At 39.5% G+C, this 25,025-nt stretch overlaps 2 protein-coding genes across 3 annotated transcripts in view; one reads left to right on the top strand and one right to left on the bottom strand.

Moving 5' to 3' along the window:
• Positions 1-1,362: 1,362 nt before the first annotated feature.
• fitm2 (fat storage inducing transmembrane protein 2) lies at positions 1,363-7,881 on the top strand. The gene is made up of 2 exons (XM_080204940.1): positions 1,363-1,529; positions 6,359-7,881. The coding sequence occupies exons 1-2, from the start codon at positions 1,363-1,365 to the stop codon at positions 6,966-6,968; spliced, it is 777 nt and encodes a 258-aa protein (XP_080061066.1). The 3' UTR covers positions 6,969-7,881.
• An 11,522-nt stretch (positions 7,882-19,403) lies between these two features.
• The window catches only part of gdap1l1 (ganglioside induced differentiation associated protein 1-like 1), a 62,071-nt gene continuing 56,449 nt past the window's right edge, over positions 19,404-25,025 (bottom strand). For both annotated transcript variants that reach the window (XM_080204424.1, XM_080204425.1), the window contains exon 6: positions 19,404-23,715. In XM_080204424.1, the coding sequence (XP_080060550.1) occupies positions 23,372-23,715 (344 nt within the window). In that variant the 3' untranslated portion in view covers positions 19,404-23,371. The remainder of the gene's footprint in view (positions 23,716-25,025) is intronic.

Genomic DNA, 25,025 nt, shown 5'->3' with positions numbered 1-25,025 from the left:
CCAGCGATTAGACTGCCTTGGATCTGATTGTGTAATGAGGCAGGTTTAATAAACAATCTGAGTTTAAGATTACCAGGAAACCATAACATGGTAGAATTGAACGTTTAGTTTGCAAGTGCGACACTGGGGAAATAATAATGGGGAACCAGGCAGTGGCAGAGGAGTTAAATAAATAATTTGCATCAGTCTTCATAGCGGAAGACACTAATAACATTCCAAAAATACTAAATAATCAAGAGGCAAAAGGTGGGTGGTGGAAATAAAAACAATAACGATCAGTAGAGAAAAAGTATTAGGGAAATAAATCGGGTGAAAAGCCAATAAGTCCTTTGGACCTGATGGGTTGCATCTCAGGATATTAAATAGCTACTGAGATAAAGGATGCACTGGCAGTAATCTTGTAATTATTCTTAAATTCTCAGGGGGCTTGACAGAATGGATGCAGAGAGCTAGTTGCCCTTGTGGGAGAGTCCAGGACCAGAAAGCATGATCTCAGAAATAAGGAAAATTTTCTTCTCTCAGAGAGTAGTGAATCTGTTGAATTCTTTACATATAGGCTGGGTCATTCAGGCTGAGATAGATTATTAATTAGTAAGACAATCAAGGGTTATGGGGATAAGGCAGGAAAGCAGCATTGAGGATTATTACATCAGTCATGATCTCATTGAGTGATGGAGCAGACTCAATGGGCCAAATGGCCTTCATCTGCTCCTAGCTCTTGGTGAAGTGGCACAGCTGGAAATTTCCAACCAATGGAGTGAGGGGAAACGGGTATTTTCCACCAACGGGGTAAGGGGAGAGCCATGTGATTTTTTGCCATCAATAGGACGAAGGGCAAGGTCATTAATTTCCTCCAGCGGGGTGGGCGGGGGGGCGGGGGCGCCGAGGTCAGGTATTTTGACCAATGAGTGGAGGGGATGGGTATTCTAACCAATGGGCCAAGTGGGCAGGGATAGGCACGACCAAAGCGTAAGGATGCGGAGCCGGTTGTCTAGCCAATATGTTGAGGGGTGGGGCTACATATGACCAATTGGGTGAGGGAGTGGGCTGGGTATTCTAACCAATGGAATGAAAGGGCGGGCTAGACATGACCAATGGGCTGATGGGGAGGCTGGGTATTCTACCCAATGGGATGAGAGGGTGGGGCTAAGCCTGACCAATAGGGTGAAGGGGCGGTCTGGGTCTTCTAACCAATGGGATGAAGGAGCGGGGTTAGACATGACCAATGGGCTGATGGGGAGGGCTGGGTATTCTAACCAATGGGGTGAAGGGGCAGGCCTAAGCATGACCAATGGGGTGAAGGGGCGGGGCGGGCTGTTGGTTGGCCAATGGGCTGTGGGGGTTTCTCGGTGCCGGGTGAAGATGGCTGTAGACGGCTGTGTGAAGCTGTTGAGCTCTGTGCACCGGTACTGGGCCCGCAGCTACTTGGCGCCGCTGCTCTTCCTCATCACTGTGGGCGGCTCGCTGCTGAAAGCCAGCCTGCCCCTGGCCGACTCCTACTTCTCCAACCGGCGCAATGCCCTCAATGTGTGAGTATCGAAGGGCGCTAGGTCCCGGAGCCTGGGCCCAGAGTATTGCCTCCCGCCCAGTAAAACTCCAGGAGCGGAGGCTGCAGCCGCACCCAGGCCGTCAGTGCAGTTCACGATGGTAAATGCCGCCCAAATAGGGAAATGATTCAAATTTACACCAATAGAGGGGAGTTCAGCATGATGACCATGACCATTCATCATGCTGGTTGAAGTTGAAAGTAATTATTTGCACAAACTCATTTCAGGCACATTCCTGTTGAGTTATTGTGGAGTAAAGTGCGCCAAATATACAAATTGCTCTTGAAATTAATCTTTGCTGTATCACCTTTGTAAATAGTACTTAAATTTCAGATAAGCAGAAAAGGAATACAGCCTGATCTTTGAGACACTGCTGTTTCAAATGTTATGTTTCAGACAGGGATGAGAGAACCAAGTACCTGGAACTGAATACGTTTCCCTCACTGTCTGTGATTGTAATTTTTTTTGGAAAGAAATGCATGTGTGTTTCTCAACCTCTTTAAGTGTTTGGGCAGTTTGCATGGTCAGTAGCAAACTGTTGAGGGTTTAAAAAGAATCAATAATTCTTACATTTACCTGGCAAGTGTCATGTTACGTTAATTACTCAGCACATACACTCTCAAGAAAAGCTGTCGGTAAAGAGATGCATTACAAGTTGTAAATAAAGTAAACTATCCTCAAAATGTTATTATGATGGCATAGTGGTTAGCACTGCTGCTTCACAGTGCTAGAGACCTAGGTTTGATTCCTGACTTGGGTCACTATCTGTAGAGTGCACGTTTTCTCTGGCTGCTCTGGTTTCCTCCCACAGTCCGAAAGACTTGCTGGTTAGGTGCGTTGACTATTTTAAATTCTCCCTCAATGTGCATGAACAGGTGCTGGAGTGTAGCGTGTGGGGGATTTTCACAGTAACTTTGTTGCAGTGTTAATGTAAGCCTACTTGTGACATTAATAAACTTCAAACATTCTGCACATGTCTGTGTGGAGTTTCTCTGGGTGCTCTGGTTTCTTCCCACAAGTCTAGAAGATATGTTGGTTAGGTGCATTGACACTTAAAACGTAGCCATCATCAGGTTTTTAAAGATGTGTATGTTCTTATCTTTCTGTAGCTGCAATTTCTTGCAGTGTTTTCTGCAGATTGATCAGTTTCTCTTGGGGTGACAGATTTATCTGTATACAGTGTAGATTGGATGCGCAAATAGTTTTTCCAACCAGAATGGTTTAAAGCCAGAAGCCATTGCTATAAAATGGGGAATGGATAGGAAGACTGACCTGTTCGCCCCTATTTGTAATGAACTGTCTTCTCAACAGCTCCCTTTATGATTTTTCCACCTTGTAGCCAGTGAGTTTGTGGTGGGAGTGGCAGGAGGGTGGAGAGTTTCTGGTTACTCTAGAAACAATAGCAATTGCACACTCCATTGATGGGTGTCATCTTGGTATGCCCATTCGAAGAGGAACCCTGTCCATGGCCATTCAATGGAGAACTTGCTGGAGACTTGAGGTAATTTGGAAAAAGAGCCAGTCATCTTGGCAGTCTTGATAGTGGCTATTTTTAAATAAAACCATTCCAGAAAATAATATACTGACAGCTGTCCATGTTTGAAGTTATGAATAGGTCATACCTTCACTGTGTATGACACTTAGCTGAAGGTTTTATTATTAGGGTCTTCATTGTCTGTGGAAAGATTATCTTGTTGTATGAAGTGCTGCATTTTATTTTCCTTCATGGGTGTGAGCATTGCTGGCAAGAAAAATATTTGTTGCCCATCTCTAATGACCATGGCAGTGAGCTGCCTTCTTAAACTACTGCAGTTCATCTGGTGTAGGTAAACCTACTTTAGGAAAGGAATTCCATGTTTTTTTTATCCAGCAGCAGTGAAAGAATTACTGTGCAATCCAATTCAGTGTGTTGTGTGGCTTAGAAAGGAGCTTGTGGATGGTAGTTCCATGCATCTGAGGTCCTTGTCCTCCTCCAGTGGTAGAGGTTGTGGGTTTGGAAGGTGCTGTTGAAGGAAGCATAGAGAGTTGCTGCAGTGCATCTTGTAGATGGTATACCTTGCATCTACTGTGATCAGTGGTGGCTGTAATTAACCTTTTAAGGTGAATGGTGGTTATCAGCCAAGCAGATGGCTTTGGCCTCGATGATATCATATTTGTGTTGTTGGATCTGCACGTGTCCAGATGTCCAGACTTGTGCCTTGTAGATCGTGGTCAGGTGATCCATAATTTTTAGTCACGGACCAGTTTTTGTAACCACAACATTTATATGCCTGGTCCAGTTCAGTTTCAGGTCAATGTTAATCTCCAGTAAATTGATGGTGGAAGATTCAGTTACTTTGTCAAAGGGAAACAGTTGGATTCTCTTATGTTGGTGATGGTTGTGGTGCAAATATTACTTGCCATCTATCATCCTAAGCCTGAATGTTGTCCAGATCTTTTGCACATGGATATCCTCATTATCTGAGGATTCGTGAATGGTCCTGTACATTGTACAGTCATCAGTGAACATCTGCACTTCTAACCTCTTGTCGAAGAGAATATCATTGATGAAGCAGCTGAAGGATGGTTGCGCAAGGACACCATCCTGAGGAACATCTGCAGTAATATCCTGGGACTGAGATGTTTGATGTCCAATAATCACAATTATTTTGCATTGTGCTGGCTGAAGAATGGTATTTGTGATGCTGAGAACCACAGGAGATCATTCACTTGGTACTTTGGGCTGAAGATCCAAATGTTTCAGCTTATTTGAGCATCCTTAGTGACAGGAGTCCATTTCTATGCTGGACTCCTGTCATTGAGGATGCAGATATTTCTGAAGCTTCCTCCTCCTCCTTTTAGCTATTTAATTGGCCACTGCCATTTGTGGCTGGATGTAGCATAAATGCAGACCTTAAATCTGATCTTTTGGTTGTGGAATCTATCACCTGCTGCTTCAGCTATTTATCATGATTGTAGCCCAGTGATGTATTTTCATAGGTTGACCCTCATTATAGTTACGCTTGGTGCTGCTCCTGGCATGCTTTCCTGTACTCATTCAACCAGTGTTGATCCCCTGGCTTATGTCCAGGTGACTCACCTGATGAGGGGCAGTGCTCCAAAAGCTCATGCTATCAAATAAACTTGTTGGACTTCAACCTGGTGTTGTGAGACCTCTGACTGTGACTACCCCAGCCCAACACTGGTATCTCCACATCATGATCCCCTGGCTTGACAGTAGTGATAGAGTGAGGAATATGCCGAGCCATAAGGCTGAAAACATTGTCTTGCTGCTGATAGCCTGCAGTGCCTCATGGATTCAAGTTGCTAGTTCTGGTCTGAATTGATTCTGTTTAGAACAGTGGTGATATGAACAACTCAATGTACAGCATTCTCAATGTGGGGTTGGTACTTGTCTGCGTGAGGACTATGGAGTGGTTGTGGTCGCTTGTCAAATGTATCTGCATAAGCCCTATTGCTACTGATTTCATCTCACTTCCCAACCATTTTTCAGGCAGAATGGAACTGTTCACAATTTCAGACTGCTAAATTGACTGAGCTGTCTCTTCCCACACCCTCATCGTAACAAACATCAGCTTACAACTACACAACATTGCCCATTTCTGACCTTGTATCATCCCATCCTCTGCTGACACTCATGTCAATGTTACACTGAGATGGATGGCAGGCACTTGCTGTTCATATTGAAGCTTTAATATTTTATTTCGCAATAGCATTGCGAAGTTGTTGTATGGAAGTAAACTATGGACGGCACAATGCTTAACGCCGCTGCCTCAGTGTCAGGGTCCCAGGTTCGATTCCAGCAGTGGGTCACTGTCTGTGTGGAGTTTGCACATTCTCCCCATGTCTGTGTGGGTTTCCTCTGGGTGCTCTGGTTTCCCCTCTCAGTCCGAAGTCGTGCAGGTTAGGTTGATTGGACATGATCAATTGCCCCTTAGTGTCAGGGAGATTAGCAGGGTAAATGTGTAGAATTACAGGAATAGGGCCTGGCTGAGATTGTGGTCGTACAAACTCCATGGGTCGAATGGCTCATTCGGTACTGTAGGGATTCTGTGAAACTAGTTACACAAAAATAGAAAAGCTCAGCAGGTTTGGCTCGCATTTAGATGACTCTTCTGGCCCCTTTGGCCTTTTCTTGATCACTTGGCGTTGTTTAACTTTTGCATTTTTGTATTCATTCAATAAATGCTGGCTGGCCAGCATTTATTGCCCTTTCTGGTTGCCCGAGGGCAGTTGAGAGTCAATTACATTGCTCGGGTGACTGTGGAGTCACATTTAGGCCAGACCAGGTAAGGCTGGCAGATTTTTTTTTCTCTAAAAGGACACTAGTGAACCTACTAGTTTTTTGGACAATGGTTTCATGATCATTAGTAGATTCTTAATTCCAGTTTTTTTTATTGATTTTACCATCTGCCGTGGCGGGATTTGAACCTAGGACCCCAGGACGTTAGCTGAGTTTCTGGATTAGTAATCTAGTGATAATATTACTAGGCCTGCCATCTTCAATTCACTAACCTTCCCTTTAATCTTTTAGAGAGAACTGTTAAAACCATAGATTATTAACAAAACAACCAGAGGGGAACATTTGTGTTATTCCAGAGATCCTAAAATAATCTGGCTTGGGAGAAATACTCTGATTAAAAACTGAAAAATTTCAATAACATTAATGGAACTATATATTAAGTGGCGTACAATAAGGATTCATAAGCAATTAGTTACTTCCTGCTGCACTAACTCCCTAAATTGAAAACGTGAGTAATTGCTCAGGAATTATTTTGGCATTAACATTATTTTACATTTTTGTTTTCTAGGTACTTTGTCAAATTTTCATGGGGTTGGACCTTAGGCCTGCTGCTTCCTTTTGTTTTAATCTCAAACTACTTTGTTCAAAGGGATGTTCTGTTTGTAGTACGTCGCATAACTTCGTGTGTGGTAGGAACTGCCATTTGGTTCTTTAGCACAAGGTTCTTTCATGTAATTGAAAATTTGACGGGCCAGTGCTACGAATCTCAAAATATGACTGTTCTCCACGAATTTGAAAGCCTACATGCCTGCAAGAAGCATGGACATTTGTGGCTTGGCTTTGACATCTCTGGACACTCCTTCTTACTGTCATACTGTGTGCTGATAATAACAGAAGAAATAGTAGTCATGAGTGAACTTCACAAGTTGGAGCAGAAGCCAGGAAATGCTGCTGTTACAGTCATTAAGTCACTGTATATTGCTTTAAATGCCTTGCTTCTGCTGTGGATTTGGATGTTTTTTTGTACTGCAGTGTATTTTCATGAAACGCCTCACAAAATAATTGGAACTGCTTTGGGAATTTTTGCCTGGTGTGTAACATACAGATTTTGGTTTAAGAAGCCTTTTTCTCCTGGATTGCCACCTGAAATTGGTAGGAAAAAGGAGAGCGAAGACTAGACTTAATATTGACTGTATACATCATGTCCACATAAGGCTGTGCTTTGACAATACATTTATCCACTTGGTCAGTATTCTTCAAACATCAACCTGAATCATTTGGTGAGATTTACGGCAGAGGCAAGGACAGATATTGAATACCAGTGAAAAAGTCTGATTTAATATAATCAGTGTACTGATAATAAACTTAACTTAAAAGGTACTTTGCTTTTCTTTTCTTCAGTTTGTTGCTTTGCTGTTTTGGCGTGCCTTGCTGAGGTGGATTTTAAAGTTCAGTTGCGGAAGATTACCTTTTAGTTTCTGTGTCCAAGCTAAATCAGTTTGAATATTTATTGCTGGGAGCATCAGTATTTTAAAGGAGGAAAAGTAATATTGCAGCTTACATTATTTTTGCATATGTAGCCAAGCAGCAGCCCAAGTGCAATTGTGGGATAACAAATGATGCCATTCCGATCTCTATTTTGGAAGATGCTGACCATTATGCTTCCTGTGTTATGTTATTGCCCATAAAGTTTCAAATATCAGCAATTTTTTATACTTTCACCTCAATTAGTACCAAATAGTAATCAGGGTGGTTGCTATTTTTTCCATTTGTCTCCATTTATATTTTTCTCAAATCTCTATTAGTAGTTCATTATTATCTCTGCATGTTCAATGTGCAAAAGTTTATTTGTCCTTTATTTCAACTTTTCGCTGCGCTCTATGATAGTTAAAAGAAAATCAATTCTATGCAAGTAATGGCTACACTCAATAATTCCATTAAGTTTGTACTTAAATGCTTTTTGGGCATTAAAAATTACACACATATAGGGAAGAAATATCTAGTGGTGGAAATGATATGAAAATAGACAAACTAGCTTTTTAGTTGCAAATGCTCTGAACATATAATAGTAATTTGAGAGATTCAAGTATTAAGATTGTATTTTCAGTATTGAAAGCAGCTTGCTTATAAACCTATAATAAATTATGAAATAATGTAATCCAATTTGAGTAATATTTGTTTGCAGCTATTATGTTTACTTCCCAAGAGTAGACTGGAGTTACTTACTTTCTCCAGCCTGCGTGTCACTCAAGCTGATAACTTTGTGACTTGCCTAAAATACTTGGTGCCAATATTGCCTCAGATATTTTACCTTCAAAGCACGGTGGTTGTCTTCCCCTAAGTGCACTGCTGACAAATTGTTTGTGTACCAATATTTATATTGTTAGGTGAGTTTGAGGTTGGAAGTGTTGAAATTTATAATATTGTATGGTTAGAACCAAAACACGATGTGTGGTGTGCCGCAGCTGAAGATTTCTTTTGTGATAGAGGGAGAAAATTGCTGGTACAGGACTGTATCTGTCTCGTTCTGTGTATGGATTGTATGTTTAAGAGTTGGTTGCATGTTACACTCAGCACTGTGGACTAGGAAAAGTTCGAGCTCTGGTGTTGTAACAATATAAATTAATTCTGTAACATTTAAACCAATGTTTACAAATCTGTTTCTGTTGACCTATTTTTGTCAGTTTTATTCACATAGGAAGAATGTGTATTAAAATTGCAGTTATCTGATTGACATTTTGTACCATATTTTAAATGCAATGAAAGGTTTTTAAAAAAAGTTGGTTCTTTTCACCTATTCGTGTGTAGAATTAAGGAAGATTACTACCGAATTCTTGAAATGTCTTGGAATGTTGCATCTGTAAATAATGAAACATATAATCTATTTAAGAAAATAAAAATTAATTGGATTGTGCATACCAGATGTACGTGATAGTTTGGGAATTTGTCACTGTATATTTTTAAAAACTTGTAACCATTTAATGCAAGTGGAATTGACTTTGAAATGTAAAGTAATACTGTCCTGTTTAAGTTTTTCTCCCAGAATCTAGAGAAAGTCTTTGATCTAATTGGTTTGTAGTTTGCAACACTATGAAGGAAAAGAGCATGAAATTGTAACACAATTTTGATTATGCATGTTCACAATTTAGCAACCAATTATTTTTCTATTAAAATGTTAAATATTTTTAATTAGAGTTCTGACTCTTCAATTACATGAATAGTTGATTACTTGCCCTTTAATTTCCTCTAGCTGTACCACCTGCCAGGAACTCTGGTTCTTCCTGCATTGTTAAATTTTGCTGTTAGTTCCCCAAACCTTGTCATCTGTGCTTCTTTAAGACCCTCCTTAAAATCTATCTCATTGACCAAGCTTTTGGTCACCCATTCAAACATCTCCTTTGGTTTGGTGTCAGTGTCATCTTAAGCTTCTGTAAAGCATATCGTGGGAGGTTTTGCTATATTAAAGGTGTGTGTATATATAACTGACATTTGTAAGAATGTTGAAGATTGTTTACAATAAAACAGATGGTGGCATAATGGTATTGTCACTAGACTAGTTAGTGAGACACGTAGTGTAATGCTCTGGGGACATGGGTTTGAATCCCACCATTGCAAATGGTGGAATTGAATTGGCCTCCATATGACTCCAGACCCACAATAATGTGGTTGACTCTTTGCCTCCAAAATGACCTAGCAAGCCACTCTGTTCAAGGGCAATTGGGGATGGACAATAAACACTGTCTTAAACAGCAACACTTCTGTCCTCTAAAACATTTGAGGCTAGTATCGAGAAGGGTATGCTAGTATCAGCTTTATAGCTATGAGAAATGGAAGACTTAATCAAATTTACCTAACGTCCAATCCATGTGGTGGGTGCTTTATGTATTTTTTCTTCACATCCATCATATTGTATTCACACATCTAAACCAGTGATATGTGACCTTCCTACCTTCACTTTTTATAAGTGGTATTGGTAATATACTAGTCCATATGAGTTGACCATGGGCTTTATTCTCCTCAACTGATGTGGGAATTGTGGAAGTTAGTACTTGCCACAAGTTCTTCTTTCTTTACCTTATTCTTCTTTAGCTTTTCCAGTTTTCCTATTGTAACTGTTTTGGATCTAATACATGATTTATTAATGCATCATGTTCAGAGTCTGGTATAATCAGGTGCTAATTTTCTAATTTCATTGATACATAATTCAGTAATTCTTGCACATTTCGCAATTTCCACTTTTCATCAGTCTGATCATGCATGATCTAAAAATTGATGTCAGACACTGCTTAACTTCAAACCCAATTTTATGTGAAAAGTGACAGTTAATGGTCTTCAATGCTAGGTGAAAAGGCAAATGTTCACTATATGCCTTGACCAGTAGCTATTACTCAAAGCAGTGTAGATGATTCTCAGGTTAAGCTGATCATGAATACTCAATGTTCTGTTTTGTATTTGAATATTTTAAAAATTGATATCCTAGATTCAAATATCCCTAAATGCTGCACAGGCATGCATCAAAATTTACATTCTCACAGATAAGTTACTTGAGGGGAGGGGGGGAAGAGAAGGAAAAAAAAATGGAGCTGATATATTTATCCTCCAGTCAGCAGTACCCATTTTGTGTCATTTGGACTTCCCACAGGAGCCAGTGGCTGGGAGACAAGAGTGACCCCATCTACACATGGATGATCATTGCCACATAGACTGATAGTAAAAAGTAATCAGCTCCTCAAACTACAGTTCCACTACATTGACTATATTGGGCAGAATTATGCAATACATTTCAGATTGGGTGTCAAAGGTTGTGGTGGTCTGCTGCGTCCTCAAGCTCGTCATTTACCAGAGACCTGAAGACCAATGGAAGGATAAGGAGGGGATTATAAGGCTTTGCTTTCCACTAGGACAACTTCTCCAAACCAGCATGAACTTGTTGTCACATCCATCCAAATTGGTCAATGTCTTCTTGATAACCATTCAACAATTAAAAACCACCAATCAACATAACATCCAGTTGTACCAGCACAAATGAACTTGTGTGCATTTCCAAAATACCTGTTTTGTGATTTCCAGTGGTGGTGGAAGGTGGTTGACTGTCACCCTGGGGGGTGGGGGGAGCGGTAGGATTGCTGATTGGCCTCACAAGATACTCTAGGCTTTGAGGTTCCAGCTTTATAACTAACAGCATCATCTAGGCAGTTGGCAGCAGTTGTGCTGACTGAGAACAACAAGGACATTGGTTAGAGTTTCTGTGGCAGGAGTACAAGTGCTTTCACTGTGTGAGAAGACAGGCGGCTCAGGTTCCATGCAGCCACTGCCTGTCCTGAGAGGGTGGCACCTCCATATTCCTCATACTCTGCCGGACTGCTGAGAGACCCTTAAAGCCCCTTTGAACAATGAGATCTGTAGCAATGATGCCATCATTGTTAGTCTGCCTGGCTGCAAGAATAGATCTCATGACTACAGTGAGATGTTGAATGATCAATGTCTGTGCTGCAGGGAAACTCAGATAGCAGTCATCAGACCAAGGTCAGGACTGCTAGTGCCAGCCCTTCAATGGTAGAAAGGGTGGACTGTGGGCTGTCTTCTGCCATATTGGAACCAAACTCTTAAGGACATTTTGATGTAGACTGGAGGCACTGACAGGCCTGCCAAGGCACCAAGCATCTTGGTATGCACCATTATCAATGTATGCCTTAATGTGGTGCTATTAAAGTCTTCATCAGAGTGCCTAAAGTGACTGTACGCTCAAGATGTTGACACATGAGCCTCCTGTTCCCTTTGACCTGACAACCCAGTCCTGGATGGTGTCGTGCCACTTGAGTGTTGTGAGAGCTGTGGTCATCCAGGCAAGTGGAGAATATATATTGCGTTTATGGCTGTTGGAGGCCAATCTCCAGTGATGTCTTTGGACTCTGGAGTCCCTAGGGTAGTGTTCTTGGCCCAAGTATCTTCAGCTTCGTTAATGACCTTCCCTCCATTATAAGATCAGACATAGGGATGTTTGCTGACGATTGCACAAGGATCAGTACCATAAGCAACTCCTCACCTACTGCAACATTCAGAGTCAATATGCAGCAAGATCTGGATGACATGACTAAATGTGGTACAGGAATGGGAGAAGGCAAAGTTTGAGGATAGGGAAGGAGAGCATGAATAACTAAACTTTTAGAGAATGAAGATTGATAAAAATGGGAAAGAAATATGTCGAGTAGTGATAAGTGGCAAGCAATATTAGCACCACGCAAGTACCAAACTATGACCACCTCCAACAAGAGAAAAACAAACCTACCTACTTCCAATGGAACCTGTGCATACAGGTAATGCACTAATTCTTATATATGCCTCCAGTTTAAGTTTTTAATTTCAACCTTTTTTAATAAAAAACAATAATTTTTACTATACTAATACATACAACAATAATAAATCAAACATTGTTTCCTTGCATGTTTTTCCCTCTACTATTTTCAGAACTTCATCCCCATCCCAATCTCATTCTCGTAGTTTAATGCCTGTAATGAACAGAGAATTATAGAATCAAAAGTTGCTGCACAGAAGGAGGCCATTTGACCCATTGATTCTGTCATGGCACTCCACAAGAGCATTGTAGCTAATTCCACACTCCAATCCTCTCCCCTGCAATTGGTTTTTCTCTTCAGGTACTGATCCAACTTTCTTTAGAAATCCACAATTAGATCTGCCTCTATCAATCTTTCACGTTGTACCTTCTGGATCCTAATCACTTGCTGTGTAATAAAGCTATTCCTCATGTTACCTTTAGCACTTTTGCCAATTACATAAACCAATGTCCTTTGATTTTTGACCCATCTACAATAGGAATAGTTTTTTCTATCAACGCTGTCTAGGCACATCATGATTTTGAATACCACTATTAAATTGCCTTTCAGCCTTCTCTTTAAGCAGACTAACTTCAACTTCTCCAATTTATTTGCTTAACTGAAGTTCCTGAACCTCAAAACTTTTCCCATAAGGATTTAGAAAGGTTGGAAAAAAGACTTCCTAAGTGTGGTGTGCAGAATTGGATCCAATATTCTAGTTAAGGGCACACTGGTGTTTCACAAAGATTCATCATGACTCCCTTGCTTTAGCACCTCTAGTTATATAGCCCACAATTCCAATGCTTTTTAACCACATGTTCAACCTGCTTGCTCTGCCACTTTCAATGATATTGTGCACATTTACCCTCAGGTTTCTCAGTTCCTGCACCCTATTAGTATTGTACCGTTTATATTGTTTCTTCTCATTCTTCCTATTGAAAGTAGCCAGCATAATTATGGACCCCACGTACCCCAGACATACTTTCTTTGTTCTTTCCATTGGGAAAAAAATACTGAAGTCTAAGATCACTTACCAACCTACTCTGGAACAGCTTCTTACCTGCTGCCATCAGATTTTGAATGGACCTATTATACATTAAGCTCTTTATCCTACATGTAACTTCAACACTATATTCTGCACTCTCTCCTTTCCTTCTGTGCTATATGTAAGAACATAAGAAATAGGAGCAGGAGTAGGCCATCTAGCCCTTCGAGCCTGCCCCGCCATTCAATAAGATCATGGCTGATCTGTCGTGGCTCAGTTCCACTTTCCCGCCCTCTCCCCATAACCCTTAATCCCCTCTCTTATCAAAAACCCATAAACCCGCGTCTTAAAAATATTTAGCGAGGCAGCCTCCACCACTTCAACGGGCAGAGAATTCCAGAGATTCACCACCCTTTGAGTGAAGAAGTTCCTCCTCAACTCTGTCCTAAACCGCCCCCCCTTTATCTTGAGGCTGTGCCCCCTAGTCCTACTGTCTTTTTTGAGCGGGAAGAGTCTCTCCACCTCTATCCTATCCATCCCATTCATCATCTTATACGTCTCAATGAGATCTCCCCTCATTCTTCTAAACTCTAACGAGTACAAGCCCAGTTTATTCAGCCTCTCCTCATAGCTCAACCCCCTCAACTCCGGTATCAGCCTAGTAAACCTCCTCTGCACTCCCTCCAAGGCCAAAATATCTTTGCGCAGGTGCGGCGCCCAAAACTGCACACAGTACTCTAGCTGCGGCCTCACCAATGCCCTATACAGCTGCAGCAAGACCTCCCTACTTTTATATTCAATCCCCCTCACTATGAAGGCCAGCATCCCATTCGCCTTCCTGACCACCTGCTGCACCTGCAAGCTGGGTTTTTGCAACTCATGCACAAGGACCATGATTGCTATATTTTTATCTGTATAGTGTGCAAGAAATAATACTTTTCACTGTATCCCAACATGTGACAATAATAAATCAAAATGTATCACTTCCCCATGTTAAATTTCACCTGCTATTGTCCACTCATTCCATCAATCTGTTTGACCTCTGTCTAACATTATCTCCCACTTTCACTATACTTGAAAGTTTTGTATTATTTGCAAATTCTGCGATTATGCCCAAGTCATAAAAGTTTAATTCCTTAATATACACTGAAGAAAGCATTGGTCCCAGGGCCAACCCTGGAGAACACCACTGCATATTTTCCTCCAACAAGCAATCATGACATTGCATGTTTCCCGTCAGTCGCAAAGTCTCTTATCCATGCTGCCACTTTCCCTTTCATTTCGTGGACTTCAGATCTGCTGACAAGTCTATCATGTGGCATTCCATCATTCTCCCTTTCAAAGACTGTACGGAATATCAACTGCATTACTTCTCTGTTATTTCATCAAAAATCTCAACCAAGTTAATTAAATATGATTTGCCTTTAACAAATCCATGCTGGCTTTCCTTAATTAATCCATATTTGGCCAAGCATTGTTTAAATTCAATGACTATCTCAATGAATTCTATCTTGTAACTCCCAAGGACAGAGTCTCTCAAACCTTTTGAGTGGCAAAATGCCTAGTGACCTCCCAGTGGCGTCAGGGAATCCTAAGCATTCTCAAAATGTTGTTGCCCCTCTACCGTGAAATAGGTGCGAACACAGAATCAAATGTAAACAAGTATTTGCATGCATTAGGATTTATGAAGTAAAAACCACGTTCACCAGCTATGTGCACCCCCTCCCCCTCACATTACCCCTGGCCAAACTGCTTTCCCATGGCTCCTTAACATTAATCTCTCTTCATGAACCTCCAAATACCATTCCCCCCTCTCTGTCATAGCTCAGGCCTCACCCCCTTCACACTGACAGAGCCCCACTGGCACTGCCAAGTGGGCACTGCCCAGTCATGTCCCTAACCACCTGGGGCTTTAATGTTTCTGAGCACCCCCAGCATAGCCATCACACCTTGTCTCCGCGAATGGAGATCAGTAGCGATTCTCAAGTCTTGCGCCGCACCCAAAGATGGGAGGGTCCAAGAACTGGGAGAATCTGGCGTTGAATGGACTAAGCATGTTTAAATATGCTAATTGGCCTCATGCCCTTTCTGTGCATGATCCAGTTTGCACTAGTAGAAAGTGATCAAGACAATTGCAAACCATTTGATGCTGGGTGCGAAATTCAATTTTCAGCCCACGTGCTATTTTCCAGGATGAGCTTGATCTGCACCAGGCTGGAAAATCACCCCCCATTATTTTTCTTTTCATTTCATTTTTTAAATTTAATTTAATATTGCTTGCCCTTTTCAGTGGTATTTCTCTCTTTCACCACCTCCTGACCTATTTCTTTCCCATTTTTATCAGTCTTCATCCTTTAAAAACTTAGTTATTCATGCTCTCCTTTCCTATTGTCAAGCATTGTCTTCTCTCATTCCTGTTCCACATTTAGTTAAATTGCATTCACCAACCCCTGCTCCATTTCTCCTCTCAGGAAGTGTATTAATGATGTTTCTACTTCCTAGAGGGGTTTTTCTTTAATTTTGTTCAGAGATTATTCCAATGTTGCAAAACATGTGAAACCTGTCTACCTACAGCAGCCCTACAACCAGGTGTTGACCTCCCTAACTGTTTCTTCTTAGCAGTGCTCGACAAAGGAAGCAATTTGGAGGTTTGGCTTTTCAATCTGTCACTTTAACCCTTAAACTCCACCAAAGATTTTAACTGTGCATCTATCCGAATCATTGATTATAACCTGGTCCAGCTTTCCCTCCCTGCAGCATAACACAAGGGACTTAAAATGTCAAGTGGGTCTTAGTCACAACTACAAATAAAGGTTATTTTTTTCCCCCCTGACTTTAGAATATCCTACAAGAGTCTACCTCTCTTTCTCCCTCCTGGTCAGCTGCTTGTTTAATGGCATCACAATGTTGCTAAAGATCATCCTCTTCCGTGTCACTGTCGTGCTCACAGCTGTCCAATATAATGCATCTTTTGCACAATTCCTGTAGCTCAAGGATTCACTACAATCCGCTCAATCCTGTCACTCCCTGCTGTCCCTGCAGGTAGTCAACAATTTTTTTCTATACTATGGTATCTGGACTGTCTCGTGTTGTTTCTTAGATGATCATATTTTGGAAAGAACAATTCAGAAACCTTTGATCCCTCTTGCTGTAGGCTATGATCAAATTGTGGCCACAAGTCTCATTCACTCCTGCATGCACTGACCTTCATTACCAATGTCTCAACGTTAAAATTCTCACTCTCTCGTTTACAAATCAGCCATGGCTTCACTCAGCTTTCTCTCTAACCTTCCCTAATCTTATAGTTTGCCCAGATCTCTGTGTTCCTCCAATTCTGGCCTTTGAGTGTCAATTCTTTGCCTTATGATTGGGCACTGTGCCTTCAGATTCCTAGGCCCTAAGCTGTGAAATTTCCTATCCAACCTCTCCTACTCTCATCCCTCTTTCCCCCTTTAAGAGGCTCCTAACAACTTAAGTCTTCGGCCAAGCTTTTGATTGCCCGCCCCAATATTGATTTATATGCTTTGGGATCTAATTTTGTTTGATGATGCTCCTTGGTGCATTTTATTAGTAAAAGGTGCAATATGAATGTAAATTAAGCACACAAGCCATCAACGCCAGAGACTCAATTTTCTGAAAATTAGCAAAAGCACTGGACACTGAAAACCTATTATGGCTGATATATTACAACTGTACACATGTCATTAGTGTTCCCTACATTGCTATTCTTCTATGTCCAACTTACAAGCTTAGTGTTAACTTGAATTTCCACAAGAAGTATTGGCAGAGTCAGTAGGGGATTGGTGATGATGGTGGTTGAGGGGTAGGGCAAAAGTCTCTCCAAATAATCACTTTGAAGTTGGCCAACATTGCTTTGGATATCCACCAGTGCTTTTCTTCCAGGGACTCCACCACCCCTCTGATCTCAAGCCTGAGGTTTCCAGCTTGGCCTTTGGACTATACTGACTGGAAAGCCACAGATCCAAACTTGTTCCCCTTGCTGTCAAGTAAACCAAATAACAAGCTCAACCCTATCCCATCCAACCTCTGCCTGATGGCCCAAATCTAGCTCTGCCAATGATGGCATTATGCCCTTGCAAGGATCAAACTTGACTTACTCCTCAGGTCTGCATTTATAATACAAAATTAATTTACAATATATTCTTGAGATTCCCAGTCTCGGAAGATGATTTAAAAAAAATCCAGTTCCAACAATTGTACGTAGTGGTACTCAAGCCAATTCTGCAATGAAGTTCAAACCCAAACTTCGTACTTAAACAAAATTAAATGCTGAGTGCATTTATTCACCCTCTCAGGGATAACATGAAGGATCATTTAACGTAGAGGGATGAGGATAGTATTGAAAAGATGTGGAGAGCACTGATGGATGAAAGGAAGCTCTTCATAGTATCAGCAAGGATAGCAACAAGGAAATGGGTATCATGTAGAAGGTTAGCCTGGTGGGAGAAATGAAGGAGCAGTTGCAAAATCATGTGAATTCAGGTCAGGAGTGAGGGATCAAGCAGAAAGGAGTGGAGCTTAAAGCAGTCAGGTGGTCCTACATCTATTAACGGAGAAGAAATCCACTTTGAATGGAATTTATTTTGTTCATACATATCTATTTTGTTAAAACAGTGCTTGTTGTAGTCTCATTAGCTTTGCAATTACATTTTCAAAGATTTATAACAGTGTTGAGGTACAATTTTGGTTATTTAAGAATTGTAACAGCTAACTGGCTAATACAATGATAAATACGTATGGCTGGAGGAAATATAAGGGATTGCAGAATAAAATTGCTTTAAAAGTTTTTAAAATTATTGTATTTAACCCAGAAGAGTGTATCTGGTATCACAGTGAAAAATTTGTAAGTCTTATTTCCCCAACCCCGTTTTGAAGTGAACTAACATAAAATGACTAACTTGTCTTCTTTATATTGATTTATGTGATTTATTTTTCTAAACATAAATATATATTATTCTCTGTAGCTTGTTAACAAACTAGCTTTATACATTTGTCACCCAGGATGCATTCTATGGTGTTTGCGTGAGCAAGGTTGGTCGAGGCTTAGGATGCACATTGTAGACTTTTGTGGCAACATGTAAATAGTAGTTTCTAAACAATCATATCATTTGATGTGTGTACAATTACCATGGTTTGGCAGTTATCCTGTAAGCAAACATTAGGGTGAATATATTTTCTAAACTAAATCTGGAGACACATAGGCCTGAATCTTACCGGTATGCCCATCCCGATTCCAGGGGAGGGCAAGGCTCGGAGAACGGCATTCTCCATTGTGCTCAGGTTGGATCTTATGAACCTTGAGCAGACGTGCCAGTAAAATTCTGCCCATAGTGTGGAAGCACAATATCTACATATACATACACACACAGCAATGTTTAACCTCAATCTGACACTCTATCATAGGATTGAGTAAAACTGAGGTACCGGGCCCAGTCTGCAGGGTTACAAAGGCAGACATAAAACTCTTTCATTCTGCGCATTACTGCACCCTCAATGGTGTGTCCAGATTCCGGTTCACACTGCCAATACTGGAGCATCACACCTTCTGCTCAAACACAACCGCTCCTTTGGCCAGCAGTCACTTATCCTCCCTGCTCTGTCCTCTCGCTGGTCCAGACTGAAACTAATCAGCCAAAACAATTCAACAAAATGACAATTCACCCTTTCCTTGCCCATTGGCCGCAAAGGAGCAGGAAATTTGTCAACTGGCAGTGGGCCCTGGAGATTGGTCTGTCTCTAAGTGCAGATGCAGATTTACACAAGCTGCAATTAAGATATAGAACACTTATTCAAGTAAAATGGCAGCTAGGGTATTTGGGCTGGGTTTTGTGAGTGGGAGCTGTTCTTTGAACATTGAATCTCATCAGAGACTATCCCTGCAAAATGAGTTAATATGGGTTTATTTTAACATTAAGGATTCACAGTAACAATATACAAGTTTTTAATCAGTTAATTTTATGTAACGTTTTGCCCCTCACTCCTTTACCAAATTAGTCTGTATGAGAAGATACGTTTGTCATTATTTTGTGTGGAAAGGAACTAAGAATTGGATAAAACATTGATTTAAGGCCTTACTGATAATAAAATGTTTTATCTTAAAAGTGAATAGTATAAGGCATCAGTGTTGGTGGAAGACAAATAAAAAAGACAACACTTGTATCACTATTCGTTGACTAACTGCAAGACACTAAAAGGTCTATAGGAAGCTAATAAATGTTGTTGCCTAGAAGTTACCAAAATAAGGTGACCATTCATTTATTTAGCGTGTCATCACAAAAAAGTAAAACCATAATATCAGTATTGCCGTACATTGTATATTATTATAAATCATTTACAATTCAGTATCTGAACAGAAATGAAGTATGTTTGCAAGGTGAATATCATCAGTAGTACAGTACATTCAGCAATTAGTCAAACTGGGTATCGATCACCAAATCATTTGTTGTTTAAGATTTAGGTGAAGCTCTGATTCTGTGGTCAGGCAATTAGACGTGAACGCAATCCTGGATTATTTGTGGATGGTTCTTCCCATACTGGATATTTGGCAGGTATTTTGATAGCTGTTTCACATCCACTGACCTGCACTGGGGAATTGAAAATGGACACGGGGTTCTCAAAACAATTGTAAGTTAGTGCTAGTTGTATTGCAGTTTCTTTTTGATAATTACACAAAGAAAGTCCATCAATAAATAACCGTAGGCCAGATTTCCTATGTATAAATTCTGCTATGAACACAGATGCAATTTCCATAAGTTAAAGTAACAAATTCCAGTCTGATAGTCCCACAAAATTATGTCCATTGTAAATCAGCAGTTTTCTTTTGATGTTTCCACATTTTTTTCTCATATTTACACTGACCATCAACTGCAGAGTTTGTGAAAATGATTCTTGTGTCACACACTAATGGTAGATTGAATGAAATGTGTAATTCTGTTACTCTGGATTATTTTAAGCTAAGAACTATACTAAAAACTGTTTTGTATTCAATCACTTTTATGACATTAAGGATGATTTTTGGCAGGTGCAGTTGACAAGCAGAGAATTTGTCAAACCCATTGTCAATGCAGTGGTTCCACAAAACACAAGCATGCTTAAAATGTAGATTTAATTAGTGTATAATTACTATATGATACTTTGCTCTGTATGCCCTTCGTTTTGCGTTTGCAGCAAGTTTTGAAATACATTTCTGAAATTTCAAGTGTCAATTTCAAAAAATTTCAAATTTCAAATTTCAAAATCACACTTTCCTGAGGCATAAGTCTTTACTCTTCAACCCATCCTTTGTTTTGGATTTTGTTTTTAAAAGAGACACACTTCTTTGAGGGCAAAGCTTTGAAACTGGTCTGCTATCTCGCCATCCAAAGATTTTTACAAAAACAAAATTTTGCACGTTTATGGTAGATCTGGTGACTATGTAATTGATTTGAATATCATCATATTGTGTCCACAATGACATTCTTTGATCATTGCTGCTTTGTCTCATAGGGAAATTGGAACTAGTAATCTGTCTATTCATATCATTACCAGTAAATTGAAACATTGATGGCTCATTACATTTTGATTTTTTTTAATGAAATTTAGAGTCAGGCGGGTATTTAAGAAATGTGATATCCATGTTGATGGTGTAAGTTTTAAGGCTGCTGTGTGGTCAGGAAGGCTAGATTCCTGATGTAAACATTGAAGACAAGGTCCTGCCTCCTGCATTGTATAGTAATATTGAAGTCAAATTTTGAAGATACTGTGGCTTATTATGCAAAGCAACTTTTTTGAAATCTTCTTCAAATTTAGAACACATTGACAGCGCTTAAATTGTTCAATTTTCTAAAACCCATACAGAATTTTGCATTGTAGGAGGTAAGGACTGTTCTTCCACTAAGATTTCTTATCTTGATTTCTGATAAGGAACGGAACCGCAACATAATGTTTTCAAGTGATAATTTGAAATCTGAAGAATTGATCAGTGTTGGGTATGCAGTGAGTCTGATCAGGACTTAACCATCCAGTTACTATCTCGGCAGAGTAATTCAAAACAGTCATTGATCCTTCCTAATACCTAATGACAATTCACCTAGTGATGATTTGTTAGTCTCTGTGTTGTGGTCTAAGTGAGAACAAATACAGCTACTGCAAATGTAATTGTTGATGCTAACTTGTTTCCACAACTATACAGTTGCAGAGGGAACATCTAAAGTGTTACAATACTGATGAGGTTTAACTAAAAAATTATAATTTTATGCCATGAGCTGCTATCTTCTTGTCTCATTGAGAAATTTCAGAAATGTGCCATTTTCCTTTTGTTAGAATGCTGAGCTGTTTAGCGTGAAACTATCTTATAGGATGATAACATTTCTAATTGAACCAACAAATCTCGGACATGTGGAACAGTTTCAACATAAAAAGATGAACAAAGCTGGAAAAATTCTCTAGTTATGGTCCCATTGCTGTTTTATGAAGTTTCCGATTCAACACAGGCTATATCTAAATCTGGGCAGGTATGTTGCTTAAGTAATGATACAAAGATTTTTAAAATGTAGATTATCATTAACCAGCTTTATGTTGATTGCTTGGGGCTTGTTTCAACTTCATTGACATGCTGACATGTAGTTTTGCATATTGTTCATTATGTTTGTATGTACTTAAAACACTATAATGAAGATGGAACCAGGAGATGCTTCTTCACGTTTTATGTGTTAATTAAATGTATTTTTGTATTAAAAATACAGATATTGCATTAATTAGTCTTTGACATTCAGAGGCCTTATTAAGTGCAGTCACCATATCATGTATTTTATATCAAGTTGGCAGGAATGGCCAATACAATTCTGTTCGTTTTAACTTAAAAGGAAATTGCTAAAAAGAGACATTTGACTTAAACTTCCACAATGGCTCATTAAGTAAATGCATTGTGTAAACTGGGATGCAGACCAGAAACCTACCAGGTTTAAACCATGCTTATAACTAATTTTATTTTGGGCAATGAGCAGATGCCATGTTGGACTGTTCAGTCAGGGTTTCTGCTCATAATAGGTTTTTTTTTGTGTGGGAATCAGATGAATGTAAACTCAAAATTGGATGCGGAGGACCAATGCTGAATGCCCTGGCAGCACTTTCTATTTAACTTGCAGATCAAGAATAACCATTGAGTGAGGAGATGGAGGTAGAGTGATGCATGTGGAACCGTACCTCAACATGAGTAGCTGCCTTCAGAAGAAGAGGAGTGAAGCAGTTTAAAAAAAAAGGGCAAGTCTGGAAGAAGAAAGACATATATGTGGAAAGTGGCTTGAATAAACAGCACATTGTGGCACTAAGAAGTGAGCAATGAAAAATAAACCAATGCAAATAATTCTCAACATAGTTAACTCATGGATTTAGCTGGAATATAGGGTATAATGCTCTACAGAGAAAAGAAACCTGTGAAGTTCACCATAATGATTATTGCTTATCTCTTAAATTGTTGAATAAAGATTGGGTGAGATCCAGAAGTAGATTGTATAGTTTCCTTTCAAACTAGCGAACCATCTAAAAAAATGCTAAATGGAGTCTATTGACACGTTTGCAAAATAAAACTGCATTTGTAAGTCAAGTAAGTGCACTTTAATTATTTACTCAATTGTGAATGTTAACTTCATCCTTTTCAAGTATGAAATGCATTCGCAATTCATTCAACAGTTTAATAAAATGCATTGGCCTAAAGTATGACTTAAAATGATCCAACAACAGTCCTCGAAGTAGAGTCATAATTTAAATCAGCAAAGCAAAAAAGAAAATGGTTGTATGATGCTTCCAGATTGGTTTTGTATAAATTAGATCATAAAATGACTGGAGCAGAGTGACGGGATGGAAGTTAGTGATATGTCTAATGGAAATGACCTTTAGTCCAACTCACCAGAACCCGTTTGTTTCTAAATTCTACGAACAGGGCAGGGTTTTGCTGGATTACTAGCTTTTAAAATGTCATATACAATGCAGTTCCTAACTGTCAGTTGATTCACTTCTAACTAGACTATTTGGTGGCATTTATGCTGCTTAATAAAGTTCTGGCCTGAAGTTTGCATGGGAAATCTAAACCTATTCATTAAAAAAGAAACAGCAGGTAAAGTATATGTGCTGTATAATATACCTTTCTATGGCATGGAATGTTAACAGTACTACAAGAGTTCACCTACTGAAATTAGTCACATTTTTTTAAACATTCCATAATATCACACATTACACAGACCACAGAATTACATTTACTCCTTTACATATATTTTTTCTTCAGATACCAGTAAGCAAAATATCCCATTCCGCCTAGGGTTCCCATTAAAAATGAGGCGCCAAAGAAAGAAGGTGGTTTTCTTTTCACAAGGCGGAATGCATTAGGCAAAACAGCGGACAGCAGTGTGGTATGTATGTCTCCTAAAACCTTCCGAAATGCTGTACGTTTCTGCACTCTTTCAAAATATGCTTTTAAATTGGGTCGATCTGCATTTCCCCAGTACTTTTTAGCGAGACCCAAAAATTTGAGGCGATGTAATGTTGCTCCAAGGGAGATATCAGCTAAGGTAAAAACTGACCCACACAGCCACGCTTCACACTTTTGACCTAGAAAACAAAGAGATGCAAATTCCTTGCATGAGATCTTGCACTGAAAATTTCAAAATGCTTCTCATTTTATGAAAACAATATAGAAGTTATTAAATTAGATTTTGAGGTCAGCGACATTTGCTGTTGACCTCAAGAAAACAGCTCACAAAAGTGTCGTAATTCCTGTGGCATGGATTCCCCCTTCCCCGATATTAGTTTGAATCTAGCATCAGGTCGGGGGTGGCCAGCAGCCGAGATGCCATCAAGCACGCTATGCAGCTTGCATTGAAGCATTCCCACTGACAGCAAACCAGGAAGTAAAAATCTCTGAATCCCTTCACTTTTAATTTTAAATTTTGCAGATAATGAAATGATTATTGGGATGTTGATATATGATTAAAGTAGAAGCAAAATTATGGAAATTAAGTTGTAATACCAGTGATTGGCTAAATATTTAATTCACTTTGTTCTGCAAGATTAAAGTTGCTCACTTCAAACAAAATACCATGGAATTGCTGGAACTTGTAAAACTATAGTTAAAAACTGCAGATGCTGGAAGAGAAAAATTAAGTTGCAACAATTGTGAAAACTAAGTTATGACAAACAACTCTATCAAGTAATAGAAAATGCTTATTAGCAAACAAGACCTTCAGTGAGGCTAGCGCTTGCAGGATAAGAGACTAATCTAACCTTGAATCAGTTTTATACATACTGCATTCTAGGGCCAGGACACAGGATAAAAACAAAGACAAGTTACCATGACAAATACCAAAAAATAAGATATGTTGACATATTACACTATTGAAGGAGATGGTTTTCTATTGGATAAGAAAGGGCAAAAAGCTATGCTGTGATTGGTGGACTATGTTTGCAAATAAAGGATTAGAAAGTTGCTTGTTTCCTATTTGCTATAATTAACTATAACTGCTAAGTATCTATACGAATCGACAGAACACCATAGTGAAATTCATTGTGTCTGTTGCTAACAGGTAATAAAAACTTTAAAAAAGATTTGAGTACTCACTGTGCATTATTGTGGTTAATCCTCAACAAAATCATCATAAACTATTATTTTTTAAAAACGTAGATTTTTTATCACAGTGGAGAAAGTTGATATTCAACAAGATCATTCTTTCAGAGTCAGTGAAATGTTCAGCAGTAATTCTGAACTTTGTATACCATTAAAGGACCTGTTTCTGTGCTGTATTGTTCTTCACTGAGGTTTAAATTTTTCAAGGACTTCTGCAGTAAGATTAATAATGTAACAGCGGACATTCTTGTCAGTTGAATGATTTCTGATAATGCATTGTGGATGCACCTCAAAAGTA

Source organism: Carcharhinus amblyrhynchos, chromosome 16 (genome assembly GCF_965287045.1).
Source record: "Carcharhinus amblyrhynchos chromosome 16, sCarAmb.v2.hapA, whole genome shotgun sequence".
Lineage (NCBI taxonomy): Eukaryota > Metazoa > Chordata > Chondrichthyes > Carcharhiniformes > Carcharhinidae > Carcharhinus > Carcharhinus amblyrhynchos.
The sequence above is the reverse complement of the archived record's forward strand: the minus strand, read 5'-3'. Positions and strand labels throughout refer to the sequence as shown.

What these genes read in the sequence shown, in the direction of transcription:
- fitm2 (XM_080204940.1), top strand. Translation starts at nt 1,363, where the DNA reads ATGGCTGTAGACGGCTGTGTGAAGCTGTTGAGCTCTGTGCACCGGTAC. An exon ending in CGGCGCAATGCCCTCAATGT is followed by an intron (nt 1,530 to 6,358) that starts GTGAGTATCGAA and finishes TTTGTTTTCTAG; the next exon opens with GTACTTTGTCAAATTTTCAT.